General features: G+C 44.9%; 1 protein-coding gene across 1 annotated transcript in view; it reads right to left on the reverse strand.

The window, feature by feature from the left end:
• Window positions 1–2,155: 2,155 nt before the first annotated feature.
• The window catches only part of LOC138966359 (uncharacterized), a 76,865-nt gene continuing 67,667 nt past the window's right edge, over window positions 2,156–11,353 (reverse strand). Inside the window, exons 2-3 of the mRNA XM_070338558.1 lie at window positions 8,020–10,062; window positions 2,156–3,690 (exon numbers count right to left, since the gene is read on the reverse strand). Coding sequence (XP_070194659.1) covers window positions 2,524–3,690; window positions 8,020–8,712 — 1,860 coding nt within the window. The 5' untranslated portion in view covers window positions 8,713–10,062 and the 3' untranslated portion in view covers window positions 2,156–2,523. The remainder of the gene's footprint in view (window positions 3,691–8,019; window positions 10,063–11,353) is intronic.

Below are 11,353 nucleotides of genomic sequence, written 5' to 3' on the forward strand. Positions count from 1 at the left end.
GTGGGCGTGTACGTGCGTGGTCACCCGTCTCATCGTATGTGTCTGCGTGTATGTGTTTGCGGGTATGTGTTTGCGGGTGTGTGTCTGCGGGTGTGTGTCCGCGTGCATATGTGCATGCATCCTGTCTGCGTGTATGTGTCTGTGCGCGTGCGTGCGTATACGTGTATGTCTTTGCCTTTTTGTCTGCGTGTCGTCTGTTGGTGTCTGCTTCATACGTGGCTGCGTGCGTGCGTGCATGTCTGTATGCGTGGATTTTTTCGAGTGGGCATGAGTGTTTGGTCGTTTTGTGCGTGTGGTGTGCTAGTACGTCTTGTTGTTATGCTGTTGTTGTAATTAAACTCATGAGTTTTTCTGTACGCTAAACTGGTCGAATGCCATGTCGCTGGGTATACAATTGAAGGAGCAAAGTGCCTAATATCAGAAATATTTCTTCGTCGAATTCACGCATTTCAAACATCTTAAACCTCATGACGAAAGGTGTAGTGTACGAGACTGTACAACTATTTTACACCTGAGCGTTATCGTTACCGCTGTATGATTAAGATTTTACAGAAAAAGATCTATCAAAAATGCAAGAGAAAACCACCCAAAGCCAACACTACAAAAGCAGAGATTTGAAAGACAGCGAGGAAAACGTTACAATAATAATTTGCTTTTGTATTTCTGGACATACTACAAGGGAACATTTACACGGTTTTAATTCGAACGACGGCATTGTTGTTTGATAAATATGGCAAACCTCTAGACAACTGGAATACCTGTTTGCGTGCTCTATTCTTATAGTAATGCACCTTGTCTTCTTCAAATGCCATTTTTGTCTTAGCGAGTAAAGGAGATGAATATTCACACACACAAATAAAGTTAAAACAGCACAGATTAAAAACTGATATCGTTACGAGTCACCACAGAACTTCAGACACAAAAATAAAATTAAAACAGTATAGATTAAATTAAAAAGTGATATCATTACGCTTCACCACAGACCTCCTTTTTGTTTTTAGTCACCACTTCGCGTGCTTTTGTTCCATGGATACGGGACACTTCAGGCGCAATTTCTCTCTGTTCTTTACGCGTATGTCATTGTTTGAGAATGCTGGTAACACACAACTAGTTTGTCAACACAAGTCCCGACCCACAGGATCTTTTTCACCGTTCCAGAATCCAGATCAAGTTGTGTTTTTCACGATAGCTTCCGGTGGCGCTGCCTCACATGAGAATCAACCAAGAATCTTCGCTCGAGTACACAGGAACACTGATTTAAGTTTGTCTTTTGTTTTTTTTATCATCACAGTTAGGCAAACAGGATTTAACCGATTCTCTCCTTTCTCACAGCCCGTCGACCAACAATGCACATACAGTTCCACACGTTAACAATTCATCAATCAATGAAGAGTAAAAGAAACAACAAGTACAAAGTTTAAAGATCTAAAATAAAAATAAAAATGAATGAACCGAGGTAAAAACATGGGTTTGTGTGTGTTTTGTTGTTGTTGTTTTGTTTCTACAAGTTTCCTTTCTCCGTCAGCGGCGATTTCATACCCGGTACCCGTCCTTGGTAGCTGAACTGGAGAAAGGAACAGTAGAAACATCTGTCCATCACAAGACAATCCAACACAAGAAATAAAAATGTTTTCTTATGTACAATAAAAAACAGCAAAAGAGGTTCTAAAACTGTTGACAAACACGAAGAGGCAGTTTTGGGGTGTGTATCAACGCGTAACAGTTTTTTTTATAATAACAGGCAGCGCTCAGCTGTAAAGTCTTGCAGCTCCTTTTCTTGTCTTTTTGTCGAGGAAAGCAACAACAGTAGCCACTAAATCACATGAATGTAACGAGTTTTAACATGTTGATTTTGTCGCTTTGCTCTTGCTTTGCCTCCAGTCAAGGGAGAGTTTCTTTCTAAAAAAACAAAAAAGAAAGTGGGGATGAGAGAGAGAGAGAGAGAGAGAGAGAGAGAGAGAGAGAGAGAGAGAGAGAGAGAGAGAGAGAGAGAGAGAGAGAGAGAGAGAGAGAGAAAGAGAGAGAGAGAGGGAAAGAGAGAAAAGAGAGAGAGAGAGGGAAAGAGAGAGAAAGAGAGAGAGAGAAAGAGAGAGAGAGAAAGAGAGAAGGAAAGAGAGAGTGAGAGAGAGGGGATGGGGGGGGGGGGGGGGGGGGGCGAAGAACGCTAAATCCGAAGGTGGGGGCACTTGACGCAATGTCAGTATTTTCCCGACAGGACAGGGAATATTTGCAAAAGAGCAGTTATCCCTTTCTTCTTGGGAAGCCATCAACCTCCTCTGGCGGCCTCAGGCGTCTCCGCACAAGCTGTACAAAATGTTGTCCAAAGAATCTCCGGTGTCCACCCACGTAAAACGTCCGTCAGCAATGACCCCACGCACTGAGCACGGCGTATCTCCCAAGAACTAAAACCGTGCATCAGCACAGTGAACATCACAACGAAAAGAAAGAAAAGGGAAGCGAGAGAATAATCGTCAAGGAGAAAAACAGTACCAAGAGTAACAGTAACAATAAGAATAAAAGCGTCTATGGTTTTCTCGTGCGACTCGAAGAAGACGACGACGAGGAAGAAGGGTCGGGGTCTTCAGCCTTGCAGTTGCAGCCCACGGTGGCGTAGTAGCGGACGACTGACCACTTCTGCTCGTAGGTGGAGTTGAGACCTAAGGTGGGCAGCGGGTTGCAGTAGTCCGGGTCCCGCTTCAGCACCTTGACGCGGTACTTCTGCGGAACACAGCTGTAGAGTCTGTAAAAGCATTTGTCCGTCATGCAGCGCCCGTCCAGCATGTAGCGTGGGAAGTAGGCGTCCTTGAGGCGCAACCACCTCTTGGTCAAGTTGCACGTCCACGGGGGCAGCTTCTTGCTCAACTTGCGCGCCTTTTTTCTAAACACCTTTTTCAGTTTTCGCCGCAGTTTGCGGTTCTTGCCGCTCAGCAGCAAGCGTAAGGGCAGCAACGAGTCTCTGCTCTTCTTGTCTTTGTTGGGAGCTACTGAGGAGGAGGAGGAGGAGGATGAGGAGTAGGAACCGTCCTCTGCGCGCCGAGAGGTTCTTGTGGTCGTGGTTGTCGGGGTCGCAGCAGCGCCGCTGTCGGGGTAGAAGAAGCCACGCTCACGATCTCTCCGACCTGCTGAGCGTCTCTTCCGTCGCTTCATGTAAGGGTACAACTGACCCCTGTCCGGTTTCCGCTCTCGCGGCTCCGGCCGTCTGCGGGACAAGGGGGAAGTCCCCGAGTCCTTTTTGCGGTAATAACCCGCCTCTCTTTCCTCTTCCTCCTCAAAGTCGTTCTCCTCCACTTCTAGCTCCCCCCCTTCTCCCTCCGTAACCTCCACCTCCTCCCTCCGGAACCACTCTTCCCCCTCCCCTCCCTCGTCCGTCACGATGTCAACAAAGTCCTCGTCCATGTACCCCCCTGTCCGGGGGTCGTCCTCCATGTAGTACGAGTCCAGCGCCGCCTCCTCCAGGGCGGGGTCAAGGCCGGAGTCACCGCGCTTGCCCGCCCTCGGGTCCTCGTTGGTCATCCGGCTGGAGTCAAAAGACGTTCCAAGCATGCCCCGCAGGTGCTGTTCCGGAACTGGCTGGCAGAACTGCGCGCGCAGCTTGACTGAGTTGGAACTCTCTTCGATCCAGGGCGAGGCCATGCAGCGTCCGGTGAGCATGGTCAGCAGGAGACTCACGCTCAGCAGCACGTGCGGCACCTGTTGACAGCAAAGTCACGTGTTAATGACATCATCAAAACTTGTGTACGGACGATCTACACTTGAATTCGTTAAAGATACCTTTTATCTCGTGCATATAACAGTATCAAAACGTATTTGCTGACGAGAGAGCGAGAGAGAGCGAGAGAGAGCTAGAGAGAGAGAGAGAGAGAGAGAGAGAGAGAGAGAGAGAGAGAGAGAGAGAGAGAGAGAGAGAGAGAGAGGGAGGGAGGGAGGGTACTGTAACTCGCATTCCGATGCTGCAGCCAGACTTCTCCACACTATAAACATGTTTATTTACCCCACAGACCTCTTCTAAACTCCCCAACCTCCATGCACCCCCATCCTCTCCCCCCCTTAAGCACCCCCCTCCTCCTGGATAAAAATATGGACTATGAAATGAGCCGGCGGTGCAGTCGGGTGGAAAAACTGACAGCATTATCTATTCCGTTTCCCACAGAGCCACCCGAGCACCCGATAAAAACGCCATGCATCGCAGGACAAGCGAAAACACCTTGCAATCCATGAGGGGGGCAAGGGAGGATTACGAACTTTCAATTGGCAACATGAGCTTTCACGCGACCCCTCACACGACCACATGCGTTAGCTTTCGCGCTTACTTCTACGAAGAAGAGAACGTGGACACGACTTTACTTGTGACTGGATGGTAGTTTCAGAGTGGTTTTGTCGTAGACTACGTCACCGTGGTCTTCAAAGCACAACAATGACGTCAATAAGATACAAACTAACCAATGTACGCCACAAACACCTTCGCGTCGTGCAGGAAGTCTGCGGGGGAAACAGGTCATTTTGTCAAGGGCTCTGGTATGTCGCTATGTTTAAAGGTATGTTGACAAGGTATCCTATTCAAGTCAGACCTGTTAGAGTAGAAGCCGAGACATGGAAATAGTAAGGGAGGTCGGGGTGGGGTGGGGTGGGGTGGGGGTGAATCTAGGGGTAGGATTGGGTGGGTCTGGGCAGAAACATAAGAGAAAGAAAGACAAGTCGCGTAAGGCGAAATTACTACATTTAGTCAAGCTGTGGAACTCACAGAATGAAACCGAACGCACTGCATTTTTTCACAATGACCGTAGTCCGCCGCAAGTGCAAAAGGCAGTGAAAGTGACGAGCCTGTTCAGCGCGGTAGCGGTTGCGCTGTGCTGCATAGCACGCTTTACTGTACCTTTCTTTCTTTATTTGGTGTTTAACGTCGTTTTCAACCATTCAAGGTTATATCGCGACGGGGAAAGGGGGGAGATGGGATAGGGGAAAGGGGGGAGATGGGATAGAGCCACTTGTTAATTGTTTCTTGTTCACAAAAGCACTAATCAAAAAATTGCTCCAGGGGCTTGCAACATAGTACAATATATGACCTTACTGGGAGAATACAAGTTTCCAGTACAAAGGACTTAATATTTCTTACATACTGCTTGACTAAAATCTTTACAAACATTGACTATATTCTATACAAGAAACACTTAACAAGGGTAAAAGGAGAAACAGAACCGTTAGTCGCCTCTTACGACATGCTGGGTTTTACTGTACCTCTCTTCGTTTTAACTTTCTGAGCGTGTTTTTAATCCAAACATATCATATCTATATGTTTTTGGAATCAGGAACCGACAAGGAATAAGATGAAATTGTTTTTAAAACGATTTCGGAAATTTAATTTTAATCATAATGTTTAATTTTTAATTTTCAGAGCTTGTTTTTAATCCGAATATGACATATTTATATGTTTTTAGAATCAGAACATGATGAAGAATAAAATAAAAGTAATTTTGGATCGTTTTATAAAAAATAATTTTAATTACAATTTTCAGATTTTTAATGACCAAAGTCATTAGTTAATTTTTAAGCCTCCATGATGAAATGCAATACCAAAGTCCGGCCTTCATCGAAGATTGCTTGGCCAAAATTTCAATCAATTTGATTGAAAAATGAGGGTGTGACAGTGCCGCCTCAACTTTTACAAAAAGCCGGATATGACGTCATAAAAGACATTTATCGAAAAAAATGAAAAAAAGTCTGGGGATTTCATACCCAGGAACTCTCATGTCAAATTTCATAAAGATCGGTCCAGTAGTTTAGCCTGAATCGCTCTACACAAACACACACGCAAAGACACACACTCACACACACATACACCACGACCCTCGTCTCGATTCCCCCTCTATGTTAAAACATATAGTCAAAACTTGACTAAATGTAACAAGTCGCGTAAGGCGAAATTACTACATTTAGTCAAGCAGTGGAACTCACAGAATGAAAATGAACGTTGTCCGCCGCTAGTGCAAAAGGCAGTGAAAGTGACGCGGTAGCGGTTGCGCTGTGCTTCATAGCACGCTTTACTGTACCTCTCTTCCTTTTAACTTTCTGAGCGTGTTTTTAATCCAAACATATCATATCTATATGTTTTTGGAATCAGGAACCGACAAGAAATAAGATGAAATAGTTTTTAAAACGATTTTGGAAATTTAATTTTGATCATAATTTTATATTTGTAATTTTCAGAGCTTGTTTTTAATCCAAATATAACATATTTATATGTTTTTGGAATCAGAAAATGATGAAGAATAAGATGAACGTCAATTTGGATCGTTTTATACTTTTTTTTACAATTTTTTTTTATTTACAATTTTCAGATTTTTAATGACCAAAGTCATTAATTAATTTTTAAGCCACCAAACTGAAATGCAATACCGAAGTCCGGCCTTCGTCGAAGATTGCTTGGCCAAAATTTCAATCAGTTTGATTGAAAAATGAGGGTGTGACAATGCCGCCTCAACTTATACAAAAAGCCGGATATGACGTCATCAAAGACATTTATCGAAAAAAAGAAAAAAACATCCGGGGATATCATTCCCAGGAACTCTCATGTCAAATTTCATAAAGATCGGTCCAGTTGTTTAGTCTGAATCGCTCTACACAAACACACAGACAGACAGACAGACAGACAGACACACACACACACACCACGACCCTCGTCTCGATTCCCCCTCTATGTTAAAACATTTAGTCAAAACTTGACTAAATGTAAAAAGCAGGAGCGAGGAAAGGTATACCTTTACTTACACGACCCGGGTGGATGGTGGTATCGGGTGTCACGTCACAGGGTTATACTGTATCTCACCCTCAGGTTTATTGGGTGGCTCGGAATTATTTTTTAAATCTTTTTGTGCTGCTGGTATTCGTGCTATTCGCTATATGCAGCTGATTACAGTACAGTGACGTCTATCCTTCACATACGCCGGCCGAAGCCACCGGTTTATATGAAGGTTTAACTTTACCTTTACTGCCGTTTTAAAGCCTTTTGTGTGTATCGGCTGAAGTCGTGGTAGTAATTACGGGTGTTCGGCCTCCCCTACGCATTGTGTGTCTGCTACCACAATAAGAAATCTGATCTGGTGTCCTACGCAATAAAATGAACCTTGCTGCGGAATTTGGTTAATTGAATATTTCTGGCAAAGGAAAGTAGGGTCGTCCAAAGGCAAACTGGCGAATAACATCTGCCATGTTAAAAAATCATTACTTTATTGGGAGAGAAATGTTCATGCTATTTTAGTTTACCGTAATCTTGAATATTCTGTGCAATCTACAATTGCGAATAATATTGAAATCAAGACCTCAGATTTCAGGTAGGAACACAAGCACTTTCAGCAGATTCCAGGCTGTTGGAGTAAAACGTAACCTGAACCTGTTTACCTAACCCTGCCACAGACGTGACTATTAACATGAAACCCAAGCTTCTTTGGCGTAACAATCTGAGGTTATCCCTTTTACTCATTGTCTCCCAGGTACGGATATATCCGTACCCACTCATATGGCTCTATTTGACCAGGTACGGATATATCCGTACCCACTCATATGGCTCTATTTGACCAGGTACGGATATATCCGTACCCACTCATATGGCTCTATCTGACCATGCAGGCACGGGTATATATCCGTACCCACTCATATGGCTCTATTTGACCAGGTAGGGATATATCCGTACCCACTCATATGGCTCTATTTGACCAGGTACGGATATATCCGTACCCACTCATATGGCTCTATTTGACCAGGTACGGATATATCCGCTCAGACTGTTAGCTTCAGTTGCTTCCTGTAACGTCCATTTAACGCCTGCATTCCAGTTTGTTGATACATAGTTACTACACAGTTACTACAATTCTGAGTGACCTGCTGCAGCACAGCTGGTCTCGGCAAAAAAAAAAAACTTGGTCAACATACGTGGGGTAGAAAGTGCTAAACACGTATAACCCACTAACTGAATTAAAGACTTATAAAGTTATACAAAAAGTCTGAGGCAGATCAATACCTTACCTGTGAGGTTCGATGCCTCCGGCCCTTCCGCCGTAACCGTAAAAGCAGCAGCAGCGACAGTGCCGGAAAGATGAGTAACGTCCGACACCACCGTAAAGTCTTTGACGTGACAACGGCAGCTGCAGCAACAGCCGTCGAGAACGGCCCGTTAGAACAGCTACTCTCTACACCACCCGAACATTCCCAGTGTCTTCTGTAGTTACTGCTACTACAGTTCCTGCTATTGCGGTAGTGCTCACAGCTTTTGCACTGGTTGTCCTTTCGAGACGACTGGTGTCGCTGATAAAGATACTGTTGGTGAAGTACTTGGTCGTCTTGTTGGTGTTGCCGGTGTCTTTGTTCTTGTTGTCGATGGTGGTGTTGGCAGTTGTTGTACTGTTGCTGGTGGGGTAGTGGTATTAGTTGTTGGTGGTTGTGATGATGGTGGTGTACAGAGGAGTCTGGCAGACTAACAGGATACCGACAGCAGCAACAACAACAGCAGCTAGCTACAGCCACAGCATCATCGGCGGCGGCAGAGGCCGTGATAGCAGCAGGCTCCAGCGACGAAAACTGTGTTCGTGCTGGTTTGACTGTTGGTAGATGTGTGGTTGCTGACGTGGCTGGTGTGTGTGGAGGTGGTGGTGGTGGAGGGGATGGTGGACATTGCACGTGCAACAGGTGGTGTGTGAGGGGTGTGCAGGACAGGGTCATGACCGAGCGCCTCCCCGGGGGCCCGCGACGTTGGGCACGCTCACAGCAACCTCACGGCCTTCGCTTAAACAACAGACAGCAGCAGCAGCAGCAGCAAGGAGGATAACAACAGCAGCAGCGGAGAGGTAACGACTGTACGGCAAACACACAGCCGCAACTGTTGACTGAAGCTTCAAAGAATTCAAATCAGCACAGTCAGCGAGAGAAAGCAGCCACGGAAAAGCAGCAGTGTCTGTTGAAGAGTCACGATTTACTACCAACGATACTGCCTGAAAGTCTTCAACGGAGCAAGAAGGATGTTCTTGCAGAGGATGTTCACAGTGGACCTTTAGATCCAGCCGATACTCAACACAAAAACAGATGTCTGCAACGGTAAGTTCTGCACTGATACACCTGTCGTCAAAAACACAATCACCACACGGGGATGAATTTATCAGATGTTCGCAGCAACCTGGGATGTCTTCAGGAACAAGAAGAGAACCACAAAAAGATGGCAAGCCTTCAGGCGTAAGTTCAGCACAAGAGGAGAGGTCTAAGTCTTCGGCACACAAGAAGAGTTCTTCAGGCGGATGCTTAACACACAGAGCGAGGTACTGGTCAATCAGGTCATCAGCGTACAGCAGAGTGTTGCGGGCAAGCGTATGCGGGACAGCGGAACGGGCACGGGTCAGTGGCCGCCACTGAGCCATCCCCTTATGTCGCTGACCGACACGGGGTGCGGGAACTGGACATCCTACCATCGGCTGCGAGGGGCGGGAGGTGGAGGGGGGGTGGGAGTAGGAGTGGACAAGCACAAGCCTTCTGATACTTGACTCTGTTTAAAAAAAACACCTGGTGAAGGTTTGACTTTTTAGTCTTTAATGTCTTGGCTTTATCTGGCGACCTTTCTGATTTGTGTTTTGATCCTCGAAACACACGATGTCCGGTGTTGTTTTTTTTGCACCCTAAAGTTAGTAATATTCTTCCTTTCTCATAGAAAGTCAGTCATGCGTATATTCCTTGTTGTCTGACACAATTGACGCAGAAATTGTATCTCCTTGGTTGGCTACCTTGGACCAGCCACCCATAGTCAAATCACGTCGTTCAAATCCCAGTCAGAGATAGCAGATTTCCTTTTTAAAGAAAACTGAACGGGTAAAAATCATTCAGAAGTGTGGGATGCCGTTCCATGCTATTTTCCTCCATAGAATAGACCTCGAATTTTATGTTACTGCGATACTGTCTTCTTGATAGCAGCTCCGCACAAAAGCTTGGACGACCGACGAGTGCGGGATTGCGATGGACAGCACTTCCTTTAAAACCCCTTCCTTCGTCGCGTGGGTTGCGCATCAGATTCCGCGTGGCTCACACCTGAAAATGAAAGACAAAAATGATTCAAAATCTAATTTGTGATGATCATAATGAATATAATCAAATTTCTTTTGTGACATCTAACCTAGGACCCACTCCTTTTTGCAGATCTTATTATCAATAAAACTTGACCGGGAGTTGTTTTTGTAAAGTGTCCCTTACGAATAAACCCGTAGCCGTATGCGAAACGGCATGTTTGTAGATTGTAAAAGTCGAGTAATCGCTCCTTGTGAGAAAACAGTGACATTTGCTGAGTCTTCAATAATATTGCACGAAATATCATATTGCGCAATCTAACAATTTTGTTCTCACTCATGTGTTGAAATACTATACTATTAAAACGCAGCTGATTTCAAAGCAAGATGAAGAAACAATTTTAATACACTTTTTTTTTTATCTGCAAGGATAATGTATTTCAGAAAAGATAAATAACTACAATTCGTGTCCTTGGTGTGTGCGCGAGAGTTTGTGCATGCATATGCTTGCCTGTTTATATATGTGTGTGTGTGTGTGTGTGTGTGTGTGTGTGTGTGTGTGTGTGTGTGTGTGTGTGTGTGTGTGTGTGTGTGTGTGTGTGTGTGTGTGTGTGAACATGCTGCTTCCAACCTAATTGCTCTAGCTCAAAGAATTCCCAGCAGACGTAAAATGCAGAGAATGCCGCAATCTTGATAAGCTAAACCCATTGTGCTATGAAATTACATTCATTCATTCATTTATATATCCGGCGTATTTATTGAGGCATGCGTTTTGCTCACTAGACAAAAGCACGAATATTGTTTTTGTTCATTGTTGATCGACAGTTAAATGTCAAGGTGACCACTATGAAGCTGTTTGGACACTTGAAAGAATTGGGTCAAGGTCAAGAGAGAGACACGGAGAGAGAGAGAGAGAAAGAGGATGATAGTGTGTGTTTGAGAGAGAGAGAGAGAGCTTGAGTGAGAAAAAGGTAGAGAGAAAGGTAGAGAGAGAGAGAGAGAGAGAGAGAGAGAGAGAGAGAGAGAGAGAGAGAGTGGAGGGGAGACGAATACACATATATATATATATATAGAAATAGATAGACGACCCACCCACACACACACACACACACACACACACACTTATACACACGTGTACACGCATATATGCAAACACACACTCACTCTCTCTGTCACAGACAGACAGACAGACAGGCAGACAGACAGACAGACAGACAGACAGACAGACAGACAGACACACACACACACACACACACACATACACACACACACACACACACACACAAAACCATAGAAACCAAGGCGAAAGATTAAAA

This window comes from Littorina saxatilis, linkage group LG5, assembly GCF_037325665.1.
Source record: "Littorina saxatilis isolate snail1 linkage group LG5, US_GU_Lsax_2.0, whole genome shotgun sequence".
In the NCBI taxonomy this organism is placed as follows: Eukaryota; Metazoa; Mollusca; class Gastropoda; order Littorinimorpha; family Littorinidae; genus Littorina; species Littorina saxatilis.